Raw genomic sequence first — 23630 nt, forward strand, 5'->3', positions numbered from 1 at the left:
AGATGTACTGTAGACTGCAGAGCGTGTGTGTGTGTGTGTCTGCAGGGCAGGATCGCAGCGAGGCGGCTCTCATCAGGCGTTTTAAGGGTGATGGCGTCCGCTACAAGGCCAAGCTCATCGGCCTGGACGAGGTCACTGCTGCCCGTGGAGACAAACTCTGCCAGGACTCGATGATGAAGCTCAAGGTAAGGAGCGTTTCTCTCTTCTTCTCTTTTCTTTCTGTTAATGCGCCGTAAATTAAGAATGTACGTGCTCTTTTAATTTACTGCTTAAAGCTACAGTTGGTGACTTTTATAGAAATAGCTTTTTGTCATATTTGCTAACAGTGTCAGTTCTGTGATAAAAATCATGTTACTCTGCCTCCTCCTATTGCTTCTAATGGCATCTGCAAGAATCCACTGCAAGTGAGCAAAACAAAAAAATTGTCTCAAATGCAGCTGTCAATCATGTAGGGCTGCCCCTTAAAGGTTGAAGGTTCGATGTGTCAGTCAGAGACCCCTCAGTCAGCTGAGATTGCTTCAAGTTGAGCACTCCTTTTCGTTCTCCACTAGTTAGCGTACTGCTGGGGAAGTTTTGGTCCCCAGATTTTGCTGCGGAGTGAGCGCTCTTGACTTTTACGCTACTCTTTGGTGCAGACAGCTGCAGACGTGATGCAGCAGCACAGAGGAGAAACTTTCCACCACAAGGCTCTGAGATATTATCTTCTTTCTTCTGCTTGGAAGTGGTGAATTTACAGCTCACAGACACTTAATACAACACAGACTCTGGCTTTTGTTTGATATCTGACGTCTGCAAAAACTGTTGTTGCATATTTCCGAACTGTCGTTAGCTCAGTTAGCTTGTTATTATATACCATAAATGCCGCTGTCACACTGAACGTCCCGCTGAGCCACGTTCAAACCTTTAAATGTTATATGGAAAACAAAACAAAGAATTGTTGAAAATCCATATTAAACGCCTAAATCTGATTTGACTGAAGTACTTCCAAGTCAGTCACTGCCTGTGAACTGTGGTCAAACTCGCCGTGCTCGTCAAATATGAATTTGGGCTTTCACATTTCCAAAAAATCAAAATCAGACAAATTTGAAACATTCAATTTGTTCAAATAAATTCAAATGTCATCTAATTTTAGCAGGTGAATCTGAAAATTTGTCATTATAGTAGAGTAAAAATACAACAAACAGTATAACACTACGTTACTTCTCCATCCACGGTGTACAACTCAAAATACTTTTACACACTGTTTCTCAGATAGTTTGGTGTCGCGATTGTTCACTCAGGTTGGATTTGCTTGTACAATAGCAATACTCGCTTAAGTCCAGTTTATTGATAGGTCAGGAGGACATGCAGCAGGTCAAGCTAATAATGAAATTTTAGAGCATCATCAGCATACTTGCCAACATTGGGTTGTGGAAAATAGGGGGATGTTTTTTTCATCGGTGTATCGGCCCAAGGAACAAGGTTCCTTCGCTTGTATTTTAAACCTGATGAAAGAAACTTGTTCTGAAAATGTTGTTTCTTTGATATTCAATAAATGATTCTGTTTACCATTGAGGACAATGAAAAAATGAGCAGTTTCAATTGTTGAAATGAGTACCAGAAGGCTAAATAATAAGGCGGTTACACTGCAATGCATTTAGTATGCAGTATTTATTGCACATCAAATTAAAAAGTGTGTGCCACTGACTGTGCAAATCAACATTGCAAGCTTTGCAAAACGCATGGTGGGTACTACACCGGCTGGAATGTAGAAAAAGTTGAGTCCGCACACTAGATACAGCTCCCAAGATTTAATCTGAATATCACCACGTGATGTTTCGGGCACAGGCCCTTCATCAGACACCGGCTGGCTCTAACCCAGGGGAAGGTCTCGGTCCACGCTTTGTTGAATCTGGAAGCATATTTCTTTTTTTCTTTTTCAATTTTTCTTTTCTTCGGAGGAGTGTCAGGTATCTCTCTTGCTCTATCCATCTCTGTCTGGGCGCTGAACTGAGCGGAAGACAGAAACCAGCGAGTGACTTCTTCTTCTTCTTCTTCTTCCTCTTCTTCTTCTTCTTCTTTTCCGGCAGTATCAACACTACTTGGCATATCACTGCCTCCAGCGAGTGACTGAGTCACATCACCAGCTTGCCTCATACGCTCAGGCAGGCCAGGGTTGCCAGATACTGCGACAAATATCCCCCACAATATTACTTGTTTCCTTCACCGTAAAATTGGGAGATTAGCGGGAGAAATTACTGACCTGGAGCATCGCAGGAGATAGGGTTAAAAATCGTGAGTCTCCCGCGTGAATCGGGAGAGTTGGCAAGCATGATCATCAGCTGGATCACAAGGCAAACTACTTAAACGGTCTGTTGTGCTGATAGACTGTCAATTTTAAATTCACACAGGTCATTACAGATCGAAAATTAACAATGTTGGAACAAACAGTTGAATTTTAAATAAAAAGTGACAGCCCTGATATGAATTAAAAATGTTACTGCAATGCCTATTTCTTGCCTCGAATGTGTTCAGAAACAAATTTTAGTGTCGTGTTTAGATGTGTAACCCAGCCGCCATGTTGACAACAGTGGAGCCAAAACAAAGCCCAGCACACCAGCCGGAGCAAACTTTCGTTTTACAGCTGAACAGTACACTAAAATATGTTTGTGAAACATTTGAGGTGAGAAATGGGCAATGCGGTAGCAGAATTTGAGAGTTTGATAGAGGAGCAGTGATTGACATGATTCACAGCTGCAGACTCGTTGGCTCTGATTGGTTGTTTTCCTTCAGCTGCAGTGAATTCTTGCAAATGCCATCAGAAGCAAGATTTGTTTCTGTCTCATGCACTACTGCCAGGATGTAGTGACAGTTTCAGGAAGTACAACAAGAAAGTTAATTTTATAAACGTTGCCAACTACAGCTTTGAAGCTTGCTACGTACACAGATCTTTGCATGTTAGTAGCAAGAAGTGACATAATATAACATGACTGCCTACAGCCACATTAAGTACCATGACCCACAAAAACCACTGAACATCAATACACAGTCGCAAGTCCATGAATAGTTCTTCAAATTTATGCATATTCTAGAGGCCATTTTTTAAATATGCATGTTTTATACATCACAGCATAACCGCGCCTGTGTGTGTGTGTGTGTGTGCATACGTGTATAGTTTGTTGCATTTTTTAGCACGCTGCCAGAGGAGAAGCATTGGAAGGAGATGAGGCAAAAATAAGGACGTTATAATTTATAGGCGCGGTGATGATCAGTGCAGGGGGAAGTTAGGAGGTTAGCCATATGGATGAGAAGAGGATCGGGGTGAATGTCTCATTTGCAAGGACAGGAACAATTAGAGGGAGAGGTAGACAGATGGGGCAGTTAGCAGAGGAGAGGAGGCTTATAGGAGGTGGATCATTTGGATGATAGGTGAGAGGGAGATGAAAGGGGATAAAGATGAGGAGAAATACGGCATTTATTTATTCATTTATAACTAAAGTCACAACAAACAAGCTGATATAGTGAAGTGCTTTACTGGAGCATGTATATGAAAAACACATTGCTTCTCTCACGCTAGAAATGTTCAAATATACCTCAAAACTTTAGGTAAGACTTTGCAAATGAGTGTGTGTGTGTGTGTGTGTGTGTGTGGCGCCTTATTCATTATTAATTGTCCTTTAACACATGGGACCGCAGGAGATGTTTGAATTGAGAAAATTACATTTACGTTTTGTTTATGTGTAGTGAAAACTCTATCCAGCCGGGGCATGGAGGGGTGAGGAGAGGATAGACAGCTCATTGATCAAACAGCTTCCCACCTCCTCATTTATTCAGACAGGAAATCCATCAACTCTTTTTCTCTGATCTCCCCACCTCTTCTTTCATACTGCTCCTCCCTCTCCTTGCCCGACTCGCTCGATTCTCTGATCTCGCTCCTCTCTTTTCTTCTTCTTTTGTGACTCACCTATGCAAATGGAGGTGGGGTGAACATAAGGGGGAGTTTCACCCTTAGATACACTTACAGAGTTATAAATCAGTTGTGTTGTCGTGTCATTGTTGCAATTTTACTTTTTGCTGTACCTGCCTTGTCTGATTTTGTCAGGTATTATTGATTTCCTGCATTTCCCAAGATGCATTTCAATCAACTAAGATATATAAACCAAAAAAAAAAACATGTGTAGGCTCATACAGAAGTAATTCCTCTCAATCAGAAGATCCACCCATTACTAAAAGTCCTCTACTGACCAATCAGACTGCAGTGTTCATAGCTCCACCTTTTAATACCAGATCTGTGTGCTAGGTACCCCAACAGAGGGGGGACCAAACATGGGGACTAGTGCTGCACGATTAATCTAATCGCAATCGCGATGTCAGGCTGTGCGATTACATAACCGCATAAAAGGCTGCGATTTAATGTAAATAAATATTAACGTGTGTGCCTGTGAACGTGACTGCCTCTCCTGTAGTGTGTGGAGTTTGTTGACATCATGTCCACAAGCTATCCTGGTGTGTGTAGCACGTATGGTCAGGTGACCACCCAGCGTGCAGCGTTGACCAACACAGACACTGAAGAAGAGCATGAGCACGACCATAAACAGGCTGAGTTGGTGGCGAAAAAAACCCAACGTCTTTTATATGGCGATACTTTGGATTCAGGTACGGCGACGGTGAACAGTAAAGGCCTCTACACATGATCAACTGTAAAACCGTTTTGCGCTGGCTGTCCCATTGTTTGTCTATGGAGAGGGTGGCCTGACAAAGCGGCACCGCTACCCTTGGCGTCGCGCACCGCTCGGATTTTCGGCCCGAGCACTGCGCTCAGAGCTGAAATTATTTGAACTTTGACTGAGTTTACCTCTGACCTCTGCGCCGCACCTGGCGGTGAGCGAAGCACGTTGTTCTTATCATGTGAAGGCCGCTTAAGACGTGCTGTGTAAAAGTTTAAAAGTTAAAAGCCCTTTTCACACAGAGCGCACAAAGCGCAGACCTCCGCCGACGAACCCATTCATTGTGTATGTGCTACCGCGGCACGAGAGCGCACCGCCAGCCTGCGCTCGAATTGAAAAATTGTTTAATTTCGCTGCAATGCGCTGTGACGACATCTCAACACGTCCAGTAGCAGAGAAGAGCCTGAAGTAGACCTGGAAGCGGTCACCACGGAGCTGTAGCTCCTGAACGAGCCTGTACTCCCCCAAATCCTGTCTTGTGCGCCTTGCTCTCCGCTTGCTCTGCGCCCTACCTGCGATGGGCGCCGCGAAAATTGCGCTCTGTGTGACAGAGGCTAAAGTCGCCACATCCCACGGCAACACGACCAATCTATATCAGCACTTGAGACAGCACAGAGAAAAGTAGGAAGAGTGCATGTGAGAGAAAGCTGAGCAGAGTGACGTTAAAGACAAAGAGACAACTGAAAGCCACCAGAGGTCAAAAAAAAAAAAAAAAAGCCACCAGAGCCTCATAAAGCAACAAAGCACAGTTACGCAAACATTTGTATGTGTCACGGGGAAATCACGGACTCCATAACAAACTATATAATAACAAATGAAAAATTGAGCAATTTTGCTCGGTTTCGGCCCGCGTGACATGCTGCTGTGTTGTGCTATGGCGTGCTGGAATTTGTCATTAACGTGACAACGCCTGAACGCAACACAGGCTCGCTCCACTGTGTGTACAGTGCCGTGCTGCGCTGCTGTGTGAGCAGTGTGTTTGACTGTGCTCAGTCTGTTGATGGCTGACTATGTCAGGTCAGGTCAGTGCCCTCCTAATATAATGTAGGGGAAACACTGAATCAAGCAAGAAGACTTATTATATTGTAATCGCAATTGCGATATTGTCCACTCAAATCGCAATCACACATTTTTATCAAGCAGCACTAATGGGGACGGTACAGAACGGCTCCATTGGTACCATCCACAACTTTTCACAGTGGAAACGGAAAAAATCTGGATTATTGAGGCTACTGTGGATGGAAAAATGATCTCCCCACCTCTGATGAATTTGTCTTTGACCATTAGCTGACTGATTACAGAGTGATTCCAATTCAGGATGTTTATTGTTGATTTTGTAGAGCGTTATATTGACTGTTATTGACAAGTAAAAGAAAAATGGATAATCCAACAAGAAAATGGTCTTCTGGGAGAGACGGGAGCCAAAAGAGATGCTCTTCATGGATTTATCTTTCAATGACGCTACTCATGTGTTTCTGACCTGCTTCTAACATGGCTGTTTGCTCTGTGTGTGTGTGTGTGTGTGTGTGTCTCTGTCCTCAGGGTATAGCTGCAGCAGCACGGTCTAAAGGAGAACACAAACAGAAGGTGTTTCTGACCGTTTCCTTTGGAGGGATCAAGATCTTTGATGAGAAGTCAGGGGTAAGCTCAGACGCAAATGTGTGTGTGTTTGTGTGTGTGTGTGTGCCTGCATGCAGTGTTTCTGTGTATGCGTGTTTCCTCTGTTAATGAGGCATCTCCACGAGAGGGAGGGGCCCCCAGGGAAATCAGGAGGCCCTAATTGAAACCCTGAGAACAAGGCCTCCGTAGATGAGAGAACATGGCTATCCCATTGTCTGCCTCTCAGAAAACAGCGACAACACTGGTTCTAGATTATGCTCCAGGATTATGCATTTTAAGTCTTACATGGCTGCTTTTCTGGTTGACCGGCTGGATCTATGCAGGCTTTGCTGTCCTACTGATGTCATTCCTCCACTTGTTTTTAATCTCTCATTTCCCTCTGTCAGTCGGTGTGCCAGCCATCTTTTTCTTACTGTTCATTGAGATCATAGAATCACCTTAATGACATAAATCACAAAAAAAGATATACTGACAACGCAGAGATTTACAACAGTAGGACCTGTCATAAACAGAGGACACTCTATGGAGAGATAAACTGTGAATTCAGTTGTTGCAGAGCGACTGTGCTTGCAGCTCAAGGGAAAGTGGCCGACAGAGCGTAATGATTTCTTTCTCAAGGATCCTCTGACAGGTATTGTCCAGGTTCGATTCCCCAATTGGCCATACCTGTCACAGTATCCTTGAACAAGAGATATAATGCCTACACTCCTCAGGATACTTAGCGATGCCATTAGAGGACGGCCTCACTAAAAATGCCATTTTGCCTCCATTTGTGTAAATAAAGGAAAATTAAAGTTGTAGTTGGTAACTTTAAAAAAAAAAAATGTTTTTGTTATATTTTCTTAAACGGTCACTGTGTCTAACATATTTTAATGTAGAATGAGAAAGTTTGCTCTGGCTGGTGGGCAGTATTTGGTTTTGGCTTGAGTGTTGTTAACATGACGGCCGAGTCACAATCTTTCTCTCCATGGAGGACTCTTGCAAAAGCCATTGGGAGGACTATGAGGGTGCAGAGCAACATAATTTTGCAGACTATCTGTCTCCCATACTACTCTCAGGCTATCCACCTTATTTTCAAACACAGAAGTAAATAGTGATCAACTTCAGTGTTTTTGTGCGTGACTTCCGGTCAGCTGCTTTCCCTTACCGGAGCTAACGGTGCAAGCTAATTTTTTTCAATTTTCAGTTGTTTATGTTAGTCAATCAGCTAGTTAATTAGTTAGTCTGTGTATTTTATATAGATAACTGTGCCCATGTTTCCGTTATCCAGTAATTGCTGGTAAAAATTATTCCCTCTAAACACGAATAAATCGCACGTCAATCAAAAACTATGAATCAAAAAAAGCACAATCTATCCCGAGTGAGACAAACAGCTTGATCCCTGTCTCCAGTGTACCAGCAGAGAACCTGCAGAACCGAATCAGCGAAAAAACACACTGGGCTACACAGCCTCTTTACCTGAGCAGCTGAAGCTGGGGCTCGCACCCTCGACACACAGACACACAGACGGTGCTTCTGCATGCCAGCCAAACGTGTGCTCACCTGTGAGAAATAAATATGTGAGGTGTACGCTGCTTTTCTATCTTTCTTTCTTTCTGTCAGCGACATACACTCCTAACACAGGACGGCTTGTTTTTATTGACTGAGTTGATTATTAAGCCATAGGGATGCGCGGATCGGCTCTGATAGCACCTGATTCACCATGTACGCATCAATCATCCAGCCGCACCCGTCTGCAGCTGCACGGACATTTCCACCGCTCTGTGTAGGCTAAGTTACCTTTCAAATTACCTTTTAAAGCTTTCCAGGTGATTTATTCTTTAACGATTAACTTCAAATATTTGAAGTTAGTCCTTAAAATTGCTTTCAGTAATGTAAACATTTCCATGCGCGCAGTAATGTCACTGTAGCAAATACCGTGGGACGTTTACACAGTGGTCAAGAGTGCTGGACCGGAAGTGTTGCACAAAAAAACGGAAGCTGGCTGCGTTCTGTTTTGCTGAAACTTATTTCAGTCAGGAACACTTTAGTGAAAGAAAACTTTATTTCCACTGCAGTATTATATTTGATGGTATTGCTTTGTTCTGGGGCCTCTCTGCCTTTCCTAGGCCTACGCAGTGAGCTTTTTCCACACGCCTACATGGAAAGCTTTAAGGTGGAGAGAGCACACCTCTCTGCCCATCCATGCGCCTACATGGAAAGCCTAAGGCAGGGAGAGCAGCAGCAAAGACCCCCTGGGAACAGAACAGAGCAGCATCAGTGACAAACAGAAATGTCATTGATAAGTCAGACACAGCATGAAAAGGAGGAGNCATTGATAAGCAGACACAGCATGAAAAGGAGGAGCTGGGTTGGAGGCAGGTTGCAAAGCAGCTTGCAGAGGAAGCAGCAACAGTAGGCAGGCCAGAGCAGTTTAAATAGGGCGCTATGAATGAGATTTGCCAATCGGTTGCATAGAAAGGAATCATGTGATCTATCAGCTGACTCCCTTCCATCAATCAGCTGCTCCATCAGTTGATCGTGCTGTTTGAGATGTGAGCTGAGCTTGACACTGTGTCCTACCTGAACTAACACTATGCTCTTTTTTTTTTTTTCCTACCTGAACTAACACTATGCTCTTTTTTTTTTTTTTATTAAAGTTACCAACTGTAACTTTAAATCCCAGGGACCAGTTGCACTAAACACCTCAAGTTTTCTCCTTAAGTATGACACTTAAGGCTAAATTTCTTCTTAGCTGAGGGATTTACACAGTTGCACAGAATTCCTTAAAAGGTTTCCTTTGTTAAGGAAAAACTCATTTACTGCAGTGACAGAGATTTTACAGCGCTACAAGTTTCCATGAAGATTGTTTGTTCTTTTGGACTCGTGCTTGTGACGCCTGTTATTGTCTCACAAAGTTGTCTCATAGTTAGATGGTGAAAAAATGGCAGAGAAAAAGAAGACAAGAAAACCATATTGATCAGAGGAGGAAAAGATTATACTTCTGGAGGAATACAATCATAGAAAGCACACACTACAAAGTAAATTGGATCCCCAAATACCAGAAATCAGAAAACGATTGTAGGAGGAAACAAAGAAAATGAATTCAGTCAAATCTAAAGTGTAAAATCAGAAGCGTATCCACTGGGCTCTCCTGGTCACAGAACACTCTTCTCAGGCTGTTAGTTTTTTCCAGTTACCACCAATAACTCGATCATGTCGCAGTTAAGATAGAGTCAGAGATACCTTAAGCTTTTTTTTTTTTTTTTTTTTTAACCTTGTTTTGGTTGCTAAGGTCCTTTGTGCAACTGTCAAGGGATTCCTTAAGTTTAGGGTGAAGACAAGGAGAAACCATAAATACTTAGGTAAGCATTTTAAAGGGAAACTACTGTTTATTTCAACCTGGGCCCTATTTTCTGATCTACTTTTGTCTAAATGAGTGATAGGATGTTCAATATGTGAAGCTAGGGCTGACCTGCCTGCAGCCCGTGAGCGTGCGCTATATTAAATAATAGGGCACTCAGACATTATCAAACAACGTCAAAATACGTCCACTAAAAGTGCATTTTTTTCACACAGATAGGCTCGGATTGTTAGTATAATTATCTGACAACATAACGGAAAGGAGAAATGAACGTCTGTGTTTACCTTTAGCTGGATTCAGACATGTTCCTCTGCCTGTTGCTGCTCCCTCTCTCTCCTCGTCTGCTCTTCAGTTTCAATGAGCTCTGTGTCCGTGTACGTCCGTGTTCAAATAAATACGGGCGCTCATAAAATTCAAATGGCTCATCCAGAACATGTCTGAATCCAGCTAAAGGTAAACACAGACATTCATTTCTCCTTTCCGTTATGTTGTCAGATAATTATACTAACAATCCGAGCCTATCTGTGTGAAAAAAATGCACTTTTAGTGGACGTATTTTGACGTTGTTTGACGCTGTCTGAGTGCCCTATTATTTAACATAGCGCTCGCTCACTGGCTGCAGGCAGGTCAGCCCTAGCTTCATACTGGAGAAATGTCACATATTGAACATCCTATCACTCATTTAGACAAAAGTAGATCGGAAAATAGGGCCCAGGTTGAAAAAACATTAGTTCCTCTTTAAGGAAATCTGAAGGAGAAGGCGTAAGGGTATTTTGTGCAACTGATTTATTATGAGGAAACCTGAACTAGGCCTTTAAGGATAATCGTAACTTCAGGTGTTTTGTGCAACCGGCCCCAGAAACTTCCAGAAAAAGCAGCTACAGACTGCAGCAGGGATGACATTTTTCTGCAGGCGGACTCAGATGTCAGCGTCGCCCTGGTTCCCTTCCCTGGTCCCTGAAGTGTAAATGCAAATGCCAAAAGTAAAAAGCTTACATCAGGTTATAAACCAGGTACACTGTGGTTGCATGACGTCATGTCACCACCACTGCGAGGCTGTAAAGCTGTGCTTGGTGTGGTGACGTTTGTAGTCTAAACTAGCCACTTGTTAGCGACCCCTTTTTTTAGGCCACGTAAAAGCTTCAAAATGTACAAGTGGGATATTTACTGATGTGTTTAATATCGTAAAACAAAACAAGAAAGTCTCTTAAGCTTGTGTTAACCACAGACCTTATTTCAGGCATCGAACCAAAAACCCAATTTAAAAGACCCATTGACTTCAAGACGAGGGAACCGGGAGTGATAAAATGGCAACTCGTTTACTGGTTTTAGGATTCATTCCTGCGGCACTCTATGAGGTGTTCAGTTTGCTCACTGTGGCCCACCCAGAACGTCTGTGCATGTTCGACTTTTTGCTTTGGCAGCTCCAGTGAAACAGCCTTATTTTTAAAACATAATACAGCATTAACATCTGCTGTTGTGTGCGTCGTGTAAATATGCAGAGTGAGCTGTCGGTTTAACTCTGCTCTGTGTGGCTGTCAGCGGATCTGATTGTGGATGTAGTCTGGTTTAGACACAATTTGATGCTCGCTGCTCCACACCTGGCTTTAGTGTCTGAGATTTACACCTCGACAGGAGCTGGATGTCACTGCCACTGTGTGTGTATATGTGTGTGTGTGTGTGTGTGTGTGTGTGTGTGTGACTAGCATTAATTCAAAAGTGCAGGGTATTAGACAGGCAGGACACAGTAACCAGTGGCCTCCCACATGGCAGCCATATTGCATGCAGCCAAACTCATCGCTCACCAGTCCAATCCCTCTTTTTTATAACCCTCATTTCTCTTCGTCTCATTCCCCATCCCGATGCTACGAACCCTCTGCACTGAAAGATTGAGGGGGATAAAGAGAAAAAACCAGAGATAGATAGAGAGGTGGAGAGTCAAAGGGGAGACGGTGTGGAAGAGAAGAAACAAAAAAAGGGTGTGAAGAAATGAGGATGTGAAAAAGACAGATAGAGGGAGGATGGGAGGGAGGGACAAAGACAGACTGAGACAGAGTTAGAGGGATAGGTGGAGAATCAGCGAGCATATGTCAAAGTAAAGCTCTCTACAGGGAGACCTTGTCCTCTGTCTCCGCACATTAATATTAACTATAGAGATATGCTGTCCTTACTATCAGTCCTTCAACCACTTCTAATGGCTAGGGAAGGAGGGAGAGGGGGAGACGGAGAGAGGGAGAATGACTCTGCTGAGGTTCAGGGATCTTGACAGTCTCGTTCCCCTCCTGTGCATCAGTCAGCCAGATGGGCGGATGGATGTATGGGTGAACGAATGGATGGATGGCCTCTCTCTTGGAGGAGGGAAGGTCGTGCAGGATGGAGGGAGGTGGTGCTTGAGATGGAGGAGAAGAAGAGAGGAGACATTAATCTAGCAGAGGGCAGACCAGCATGTCTCTCTTCCTCCCTCTCTCTCTCCCTCTCTCTCTCTCTGTCAGCTTCCCCCCCAAGACACATACACACATAGAGACACGTGTGCACTACCCTCTTCAACCCTTTTTGTCAGTCTCGTCAGGGCCGCTGCACCACGTCAGGTCAAGAACTCACAAGAGTGAAGGGCTGAGCTCACCGGCCTGCTGCTCCCTCGGAGAATGAAATCAGAAAGATCAAATTAGTCCAGTTCAGCCGGCAGAAAGGATCATGTAAAAAAAAAAAAAAAAAAAGTACACATGAGGGAAGGCTATGTAGAAAAGACCCTGGAGCACAGTATTCATATGGAGGCTACCCAGAGAGGCAGCTGTAGCAAGGCAAACAAGACAGAGGATGGTATTAACTGACAGATCCTTCCATGAATTCACTTTGGGTCCCGTGTTGACCAACAGAGACCACCCCACTTACTGTATTCAAGGAAAACTTCACTGACAAAATGATCTTTTGTATATCAGTTACTTACCTTGAATTGGTGAAGAAACACCCTGTGTTCCCCACCATGGTCTACACACATTAATCCCCATTCAACCTACCATTCACCCCCCAAGCTTGACCATCAAGTCATCTCACCCTCCGGTTTTAACCCCCTGTCATTCCTCTCTCCACTCCTTCTGATTAAAGGTATGGCATGTAGCTACTTCCATGTTTCAGATGATACGTCATGTTTGTAGTCGACCAATGAAGATGAGTTTACATATCACCTTGGGTTCGTCCTTCACCTTCTCAAAATGATCCCACACTTTGGATTTCCTGCCCGACATGTTATTAACTAGCCTGTGGAATAACCGCAGGTACCAGCCCTGGAAATTTATTGGCTGTACACATGCCGTGTCTTTAACCGCCTGGAGGTCAGGCTCTGGGTGTTTGTAGCATGACTCCTGTCTGACTGCTGAGCATGGCCTCTTCCTGTGTCTGTCCTTTCAAAGTAAATTCCCACATGGTCCATTGATATAGGTTTTGATTTATTTTGACAAGGTGCAGCCCCTAATAGAGTTTCACATTTGTTTGTGTTTTTGTTTTTTCTGCAATTAAGCGACCAATGAAATCTTGCCGACTAATGACCCTTCTGTTTGACTAATGTTGACCATTAGGGGGCAGCCCTGCAGAAGTGTTTTTAATAGTAAGGCTTTAGCTAAAATACATGTGTTTGGGAAGTACTGAACATACGATTGTATAAATGAGACTTGGATTATACTGCGCAAATTGTGTGAAGTTTGTAGTTTTGCTGTTTGTTAAACGCAGCCCCCCTTTCACTACAATTCATCGAGAATTTTCTCCGTTTTTGGATTCTTCGTTCACTGTGGAGGCATGTAAGAAAAATGTTTCCCTCACCAATTCAAGGTAACACAGGGTGAGTAATTGATATGGGTAAAGTCTTACTTTAATTAGAAGGAGTGGACTGAGGAATGACAGGGGGTTGAGATTTGGAGTTGGTGTGATGACCTGAGGGTCAAGCTTGAGGGGATGAACTGTGGGTCGAATGGGAATTAATATGTGTGTGGACCAGGAGGTGTCATGGCAGGGAACACAGGGGGTTGGACTCAGGGTGAGGGCAAGATCTCAAGAAAGCAGAAGAGAAGACAAGGGAGCAGAGACTGGTTTTGTTGGGCCAGATAAGCCCCTCATGTGTCTTCATTCTTTCAGCCAAATTCTCAGCCAGCTCTGTGTCAAACTATTAAGTTAACAAGCATTATTCATAAGTAAGGTTCTGCTTATGTGCATGTGTATTTGTGTCTGTGACTGACTGACTAACTACAGCAGTGCTACCTCTTGCAAAGAGCTAATAACACCTCAACTCTAATCCCAGTCCTGTCCAATTGGGCTGGAGACTGGACAGCCTCTGAAGGCCCTCTTATGACGGTCTCCCCTTCAAGAGGATGATGTGAAGAGCAGGGACAGAGTGAAACAGTATTCTACTGCCTCTCCTCCTCCCAGCGTAACAGGGAATATCTTGGTTCAGTGGCCAGCAACTGCTGAAGGGCATGCTGTCCAAAGTCCCTCAGAGACACTGACACTGTGTGTGTGTGTGTGTGTGTGAGAGAGAGAGAGAGAGAGATTGTGAGAGACGGACTAATAGTGCATAAACAGTGCTGGAGAGAAAAGAAGAGAGAGTACACAGTCTGTATTGACTTTTTTTGATACACCCACCTGTGTGTTTTTTGCAAACAATCCACTTCCCCAGAGAATGCATCTGTTTAAGCAACTTTGAGCGGCATCTGATAGTTGATGCTGCCAGACATGTCGGCTCCAGCAGCGGCCACCCTCCTGGGATTTAATCTCACTGTTCTGTCCAAACTTTATCAAGACTGATACAGCAAAGACATTTGAATGTTTGCAACAAAAACAACAGCAAGTCACAGTCTTACTGGCAAAAAATGTATGTCGTGTTATCAAGAGACCTAAAGAGAATAATGACATCTCGTGCCAATGACAACTGGGTACAACTGTCTTTTTGTAGCATACAGGGCTCCCACAGATCCTTAAACAGTCTTAAAAGGCATTGAATTCATTCATCTACAAATGAGGCCTTAATTACTACTAACATGTCTTAAATAAATCTTTCAATAGTCCTAAATGCTCAGACATGGGAAGAAGGATTTTATGAATCTTAATTTCTGACGTTGCATTTTTAAATTTCAAATTAATTGGTAACCAAATGCCTCTTGCAATAACATCACTCAGATCAGGATAGTGGAACCGACAACACTCATATTTTGTTTGTCACCGGGATGCTCAGAGCAGACGATCCACTGTACCATGGATGATACGGGGAACTTCAGATTCAGCGACCACCAGTGTAGTTTTTTAATCCACAAAACTCGTTCGGGGTATCGGAGGATAACAGCTCGCCTGATTTTTCCATACACTTGAAGTGCATGGAACCCACATCCAAAAAATGTAATAAAACTCCACTAATGCATTTCAAAAACGTCAGAATGGCTCGTCCGTCGTAATCCAAGTGCCCTGAAGCCACGGCATGCAAAATTGACTTGAAAAGACGTAATTTACTTCACTTTTATAGCATAATTTCTCACCATGGTCAGTTAGCCTGCAACTCGCGAGACTCGAGAACGTGAACAAGAAGTACAAGAACGTTCTCGAGTCTCGCGCGAGTTGCCACGTAAACACAGCAAGCCTGCAGGATTGGATTACAATGGATGAGCCGTCACCAGAGGGAGATATTTTGTGACTGTGGGACATCTGAGCAGCAGCAAGACAAATCCCCCTATGGAGTTCAGACACTGGTGGTAGCTGATGAGGCAGATGAGGCCGATGAATCTGTAAAGACTAGGTGGTGATGGGGAGGTGGAGGGCGAGAAAGCAAGAATGAACTATGGCAGAGAAAGAACCACATTTAAAATGAGGAGCAGTAAGATGATAGGCTGATAGAGGTGTGTCGCTGTGCTATTGGTTGATTGTGAATCAGCTGAACACATAATTGACCTACCCAGACACTGACACCTAGAGATAGTGAGTGAGCATGAATGCAAGGAGTGAGTGGCAGCGTGAGAAAAAAACTTACAGCCTGAGCATGAGAAGTATTGTCTTCCTGGCCGAACTTTCACTAGAGCTTCATTACAAGGCAGTACTGTACATATGATGCTCGCTGTATTGTATTCAAGAAGTTTCCTAGACAACATGATGGTAATTAAGGCTGTGGAATCTCACATGCAGAGTGAGAAACTCAAAATTGCCAAGAAAACCCGCCAACAAATGCCATGTATTTCTGAGTTCTGCTTTACCCTCGTCTCTGGCACACCTCTTCCTCTAGTTCTGCTACCAGCAGCAGGGTCAGGACTAACAGATTTTTGAATAACTTTTGGGTGTACGCCTACACAGAGAGCGGAGGTACTGTGGTGCCTAAACGCTGGGAGAAAACAATAATCATACAACTCAAATGAAGGAGTAGGAAAGTGTTCCCCGCAATGTTCCCAGACTCTGAAATATGTCTGTTTGTGTCTTTTTTTCTACAGTTTTGTTATTTTAAAATTGGCCTTAAAGTTTGTTCTGTATGGCATTGAAAAACAAAGTATTTCGTAACTGTACTAACCCTGGTGTAGATAAGAGAAAAATCTGCAGCAAAAGTTTGAGTTCCAGTTAATTAAGAAGGGCAAGATTGTTCTATTCATTATCTCTTGGTGACCAAAGCCACACAGAATGTTGCTTGAGTGCTGCTTTGAAAGCAGAAAGATTACTAAAATTTATACTTCCATCAAATTGATTTGAAGATTTCATTTGTGTTATGTGTATGCATGCAATGTACCAAGAATTGAAATTAAATGCCCAAGGTTGTTACGGAAAATTCCAAAAGCCCAGTTTGAATTCTTATTTTTAACTGCAAGCCGTACATTTTCTGCCAACATGAGAATGAAAGTGCAAAGTTCATTCCACATTCAGCTTCATCACTGACGTCACAGTGTTATCCATTAGAATGTGCGCAATAATATTTTCTCGACAAATCTTTGGCAGTAAAATAGATTTGTTTTCTGTCAAGTAGAGGCCAGGGTGCACTGCTGGCATGAATAACCAGTGGCACCCGTACCGCACCTTCTCTACACAGCACACATGAAAGACCAGATGCAGTCTGCCAAGATCCCTGTGGAACATTTTCAACACTTTGTTAAATCTTTACATCAAAACACTGGCTAGTATAGGCTGCACCTGACAAACTAGGTACTGACTGTAAGTATATGTAAATTGTTTCTGCTCTCTGAGATGTAGCTTCGACCAAGACGAAGCAGTGCAGTTGAATCTTTCCAGTCCTCTCATTCACTTCTCGCTTTGAATCAGAGTCCGTCTTTGTCACCTCACCACCCACCCAGAGATAATTCAATAACCCCTGCAAATGAGCTGTGTGTGTGTGTGTGTGTGTGTGTGTGTGTGTGTGTGTGTGAGCACATGCACTGCCTTAGATGTAATTTTCATGTCAATCAGAGGTGATAATAATAATCATTACTCTAATTATTAAATTTAGAAGACACAACTCATACAATGATTATCTATTTCTACTGGGGCTCTTAGTGTGTGTGTGTGTGTGTGTGTGTGTGTGAGAGCAGCAATGCCCCCGTGTTAAATTGGTGTCACTCTGCTCTGCCATGTCTTAGGTCTGGAATAGCTTCAAAGAGAGCAGATGTGTGTGTTTAGCCTCTGATGTATAGAGCTACAACCCCTAGCATGCACTCAAGGGCTACTGGGTCATTATGTTGACTGTGTGTCTTTGCTCCCAGCATGCAGCTGGCACACACAATAACAACAAAGCAGACATTTAGTGTGACTTAACAGAGGGCTATTGCATATTAAGTTGTGAATTGTGTTTGTGTGTGTGTATGTGTTTGTGTGTGTTGTGCGTGAGGGCACAGATGAAGTGATCAAGTCGACAGCTTGCCGAGCTGTGATTGTCACTGATCCCCCCTCTGTCCTCGGGAAAAAACAGTGCCATCTGCCACGGGCAACGCCAGCTTGGCACTCCCCACCCAGGCTAAACTAGAGAGGGCACGGGAGCTAGGAGCAGTTCAATACAGGATACAAGGTCTCCGTGTGAGAGGGTTTGTCTCTGCGTGTACACTTGGGGGAGTTTTCATCACACAGGTTTTTGAGGAGGCGTACAGCAATTTGGTGAATTCTCTGGTTGCATTTTGAATCTTTGTGTGGGAATGACGTCGCCAATGTTTTGGTATCAGTTTGTACACCTGAGAGTTGGCTCAGTCACTTAAGTTAAGTTTACCTGGTGTCAGATCTGTAAATCGATCCACTCCACCAAGTTTGAGAAGAAATAAAAAATGACCAATGAGCGCCGTGGGGGCACTAGCAACTGGTAAAACTAATGCTGAGTACCTAGCACACAGATCTGGTACTAAAAGGTGGAGCTGTGAACACTGCAGTCTGATTGGTCAGTAGAGGACGGTCACTCTGCTCAGGGCTGAGTTGTGTCTGGTTTTGAGGCTCATGTAACCACTGTTCATACTGTGGAGAGTTTTATTAGTAAACTGTAACTATAAAATGAAAGGATGTTTTGCTGCCTCTCACAGCAGCTGGAGTCTGAGAAAAAATAACTTCATTCACTGGGCCGACTGCCGGCAACTTTTAAGGTGGAACGTTAACTTGTAATGTTACTCAATGCATGAGTTGATGACGTGAATCCATCAGCACACCTTAAATTTCACTGTGACAACTTTGACCATCACTTTAGTTTTTATATTGTCTCTCTTGGATGACATACATTTACATAAGAATATATATTAATTTCAACCGGATTATGTGAACTGCATATATCCCAATCCTCAGTTGGGGCGTTGTTCCTGTGGGCTACAGCAACACTAAACCCCTGAGCTTGCCTGAGAAGGACTAAATGCACAAAGTTGCTATTTTTAAATATCCCATGGAGAGAGACTCTCACTGCAGCCTGTTCTATTTCGTTCTCAAAATGTCGGCATGTGACCTTGTTCTGTGGACGATACACGGGGAGCATAAATACAGTGAGTGCTGGACAGAGCAGTGAGTGACAACACCTGCCCACACTGTACTGTTTGTGGCAGAAACGCTAAGCAGACCTAGGGTCTAGGTACCATGTCTGAAGAGTTAGTTTTGGTTCCAAAGGTACTATACTGAAAATGTTTTGTGCAGCGGGGCTTAAATTGACACGTCTTATGAGTATTGTCCAACATCGTAGTTTGTTTTTACTTCACTCTGCTCCACTCTTAAAACCCCAGCAAAATGGGTGTGCTGGCATGGCTACGCATCAGCGTGGACTTAACATGACATTAGATTCAAGTGCATACATTAGTCTCTAGTGATTGGTTAAGGGGAAAATCAATCTCCTTCCTCCAGGGAAATTGGTAAGAGTTGAAGCAATGTCAGACTGAAGACAGGAACGGAGTGTAACGAGCTGACAGTTCTGTTTGATATCAGGCAATCATGAAATGTTATTTGCAAAGCAGTCTCTTTGTTACGTCCTGGACTGATAAATGAGGCCAACGCCATAAACTGCTGTTCCTTGTACTGCCACTTGAGGCTTGCACCTAAAGTGAATCGATTCTCATAGAGCCAATCTTAAAAATGCCCGACTTTACAGCATAAATAAACAGCCTGCTAACCAAAAAGGGTTTGGTGTCTATAGGTAATTTCCCCCTCTATGACAACTGTACAGGGGTGAATTTTTGCATAAGTGATCCTTTAAAGGTTTGTTATGCTGTCGATTAATGGCCGCTTTAATTGACAGGCTGTCTGTGAGGCATCACCACAGTCTATAAGTCAGATCCGCCCCTCGCTCCTCCAGTATGGTCACTTTTGGCTCCAATGATCAATGATGGTGACAGCCTAAATGCCGAACTCAAGGCTTCAAAATGGGAGTGAACAAACTGATAGGTGACTTTATGGAATAAAGTCAACATATGTAGCAGATAGTTCCTTGTTATTAGGGGTGTAAATCACCAGCTTCATCACGATACGATATTATATCGATTTGTTTGGATGACGATACGATGTTTGCCGATATCACAAAGTCTGTCACGATACGATGTTGATTCGATTCGATTCAGGAGCCTGCGATGGATATGACGCGATATCATATGCCCATCTAACACAATCATTTACATCAACTCACAAAAACAACTAGAATATGATTTGACCATTTTATTTCTGAGCTCTGTTTGTTGTTTGAGCGGAGGCGCGCTTGCCCAGAAATGGTGACACAGACATGCTATGTGAATTTCAAAATAAATGTGTATCTTTAAGATGACGATACAGATCGATGTTTTCATTTTGCATCAATATAATCGGATCGTTAATGAATTGATGTGGATCGATGTATCGTTACACCCCTACTTGTTATAAGCACAAAGTCGTAAATTCTAAAATAAAAGCAATAAAAAATACAACTGTAATCTTTTGTTTGTTGGCTGTCTGCATCATTTATTAAACATCCTGTGTCTCGTGTTCCTTCAGGTCCTCCAACACCACCATGCGGTCCACGAGATCTCCTACATTGCCAAGGACATCACGGACCACCGAGCCTTTGGCTACGTCTGCGGGAAGGAAGGGAACCACCGCTTTGTGGCGATCAAGACCGCACAGTCGGTCAGTGTCAGTGTGTAGGCAACTGTGTGTACATTTCAGTGTTTCACAAGTGTGTGTACATGTTTTCCCCATGCACCCGCTGTGTGTAGGTTAATGTATGATTCAGCGGGGTCTTTTCTCAATAACACGAACCTCTTGACATTTAGATAAGGACCCTTGAACATCAGCTCATGTTCCTTTGTGCCGTTCATCAAACAAACTGTTTACCCTGTAGAGCTCTAGGTTTTTTGTGTGTGTGTGTGTGGAAGGTTTCACATTCAGCCCTGCAGCCACATACTCTATATGATATTGAGTACCCCTCTTGGACCTGTTATGATTGTTGTTGCTGTTGTTGTGTCTATGTGCCTGGCTTGTTTAGTCTGGATCCAGCTGGCTCGCTCTGTAGCCATATTGATTTCCCATAGTGAGTCGATGAGGGTTTGAGTGTGTGTCACCGGCTCTAATGGCATATCCATCCTCCCAGGGCCATGAACCGTGGCTCTTTGACTTAGACAGATACACACAGCCTCACACACACACACACACACACACACACACACACACACCAGGCTGTATTCTACAATTACACCAACCTGACTTGCACTCAAAAAATGTTGCTAACAAATGCTACTCTCCGGAGCATGGTAGCACGAGGCTAAGCTCTCATCAGTCACCTAAGCTGTCATTTACCTGACGTGTGCCTGAGGAAAGGTCACAATTATATTTTACTCACATTTTCAGGATTTGAACCCACCATCACTCGCACTCAGACCATTAGTCGTGGAGCAGACGATGAGAGGGGTGGAGGCGCGGAGCTTATGGCAGAGGCTGAGGCTGTAATTGGAAAGTAACCACTTTGATGTGAATTAACAAAGCGTCTCTGTCGTCATGAAGACTAAGACTTAAGGTTGTTCCGAAAAAGGCCAATTTAGGGGTACATTCGAAAGTAATTGGCTTACCACTCAACTCGAAGTCTCAGCACAAGAAGGACGTGTTTTATTTAGCAAGTTTTAGTGGAGATGGAAGGACACTAATTGTGTTAGAAAGGCTTTCGTCGACAGACTCTAACTTCATCACAGTCTTTGTTATAAGGTTTTTTAGAAAAGTTACAATTGTAATTAATATGAAAAGATCGATTTGTTACGAAATCAGCTTTGTATCCAATTTATTGAAAGGCTACAGAGAGTTTAAAGACCTCTTAGTGTCGGTCTAGACATTTAGACTGAGTGTTTTTTAAGAAGTTATTATATCTAAAGTTATTAAATCTTTTATTTTAGTCTTTTTGAAAAAAACTGAAATAAAATTACCCCCATGAGAGCAAGTCATAACAGCAACCACAGATGAAAAATAATGTAGTAGTAAAGTGGTTCAGCCATGATTGGCGAGTGTCGCTTTCTGCTGTTTCAGAACAAGCTTTAATTTACTACTAATGGAAATATATTTAACACTTACCAAACAAAAACCACCCAGTTTGTAATGTGCAAGGCACATTGACTCGTACATTGACGTGCAGTGCTCCACCTGCTCTGCCACCTGCACATATGACCAATTAGTTCTGCGGCCTGACTCGAATCTGCAAATCCTGTAATAAGCCATGTGCTGTTCAAATAATTTGGTTAGGCAGCATACTTAAAGTCGGTGGGTTCAGTTGTGGATTGGCGGTTTGGCGTGGCATCTGCAGTGCTGTAGGTGCTTTGCCGGACCATCGTGGTAAAGAAGGAGCTGAGCCAGAAGACAAAGCTTTCGATTTACTGGTCCATCTACGTCCCAACCCTCACCTATGGTCATGAGCTCTGGGTAGTGACTGAAAGAATGAGATCATGGATACAAGTTGCCGAAATGAGTTTCCTCTGTAGGGTGGCTGGGCTCAGCCTTAGAGATAGGGGGAGGAGCTCGGACATTCAGAGCGAGCTTGGCGTAGAGCCGTTGCTTCTTTGCGTTGAAAGAGGTCAGTTGAGGTGGTTCGGGCATCTGATCAGGATCCTCCTGGGCGGAGAGGTGTTTCAGGTGCGTCCAACTGAAGGACGCTGAGAACGCCTTGGGGTCCCCCAGGAGGAGCTGGAAAGTGTTGCTGGGGAGAGGGATTTCTGGAATACTTTGATCAGCCTGCTGCCCCCACGACCCGGCTTCAGATAAGCAATTGAAAATGGATGGATGGATAGAGCACACTTAAAATTATTTTTATATTTTTGGACATTTCATACATATACAACTACGATATCATATTTCAAAACGATTCAGGAAATGCATTTCAGATGAATACTTTTTATGCCTCCACGTTGGCAACAGCAGTGGCCGGAGGCATTTTGTTTTGAGGTGTCAGTACGTTCCATTCTTGTAAAAGCGATATCTCAATAATGTCATGAGGGAATTTCTGTAAATGTGGCACCCACGTCCACTTTGACTTAATGATGAACTGATTAGAGTTTGGTGGTCAGAGGTCAAGGCCTCTCATTCTCATGAACACGATAGCTCAAGAAGACCTTAAAGTAATTTCCTCAAATTTGGCACAAACGTCCACTTGGACTCAACAATGAACTGAATAGAATTTGTTGGTCAAAGGTCACTGTCACCTCACAAAACTTTTACAACTTATTACAAAATTAGAAATGTCTAATAGGATAAGATGACAAAGTGATGACATTTTATATCCAAAAGGTCAAAGGTTAACTTCCCCGTGACATCATAATAGTCTTTAAAAACACTTTTCTAGCCATTACTCAATGCCGTATCTCAGGAACAGAAGGAAAGACAAGATCGGATACTGAATTGGTGTCTTTAATATTTAGTGTCCACTTTGAAACTGTGCTGATTGTATAGATCAGGGGTCGGCAAACTTTACCATCAAAAAAGCCATTTTTGACCAAAAATAAAAATATGTGTGGAGCTGGAAAACATAGTTGAGCCTTGTAATGAAGGTAACATAGCCTATTAATTCTAAATTAGCCTATACTAGCAGTCTAAATTAGCATTCATTAATATGTTTCTCATAAGGTGGCTACTGTGCAGGACATAGGGTCATAAGGACAGAGGGATGTCGTATGCTGTAAAGCCCTGTGAGGCAAATTGTGATTTGTGATATTGGGCTTTATAAATAAAATTGATTGATTGATTGACATTATTTATGATTATTTGGTACTTTGATTTGCAGAGCTGGCAGTGAAAGCAAACAAGAACTACTAAATTCTCATGTTATTCCAAGACTTTTTTGGATTTAGCATCCATAGCTAACCAGCCAGGGAGACTCAAGACTATAGCCACTGCTATCAAAGTTTGGCACTATTTCAAGGAAAAGGTGTCAGACAGTAGATGTATTATGCACATTTTAGTTGTAGACATGTTAAAACATTTATTTTATTCGGTATATAGGCTTCACATTTTATAATCTGAGAATGTAGGGATTTCTTTAGGCCTACAGCATT

The 23630-nt window shown here is 43.1% G+C and overlaps 1 protein-coding gene across 10 annotated transcripts in view; it reads left to right on the forward strand.

The window, feature by feature from the left end:
* The window catches only part of dab1a (DAB adaptor protein 1a), a 121975-nt gene that overhangs the window by 64249 nt on the left and 34096 nt on the right, over positions 1 to 23630 (forward strand). For all 10 annotated transcript variants that reach the window (XM_050054138.1, XM_050054140.1, XM_050054143.1 and 7 more), the window contains exons 3-5: positions 46 to 185; positions 6249 to 6347; positions 20098 to 20229. In XM_050054138.1, the coding sequence (XP_049910095.1) occupies positions 46 to 185; positions 6249 to 6347; positions 20098 to 20229 (371 nt within the window). The remainder of the gene's footprint in view (positions 1 to 45; positions 186 to 6248; positions 6348 to 20097; positions 20230 to 23630) is intronic.

This window comes from Epinephelus moara, chromosome 10 (genome assembly GCF_006386435.1).
Source record: "Epinephelus moara isolate mb chromosome 10, YSFRI_EMoa_1.0, whole genome shotgun sequence".
Classification (NCBI taxonomy): domain Eukaryota; kingdom Metazoa; phylum Chordata; class Actinopteri; order Perciformes; family Serranidae; genus Epinephelus; species Epinephelus moara.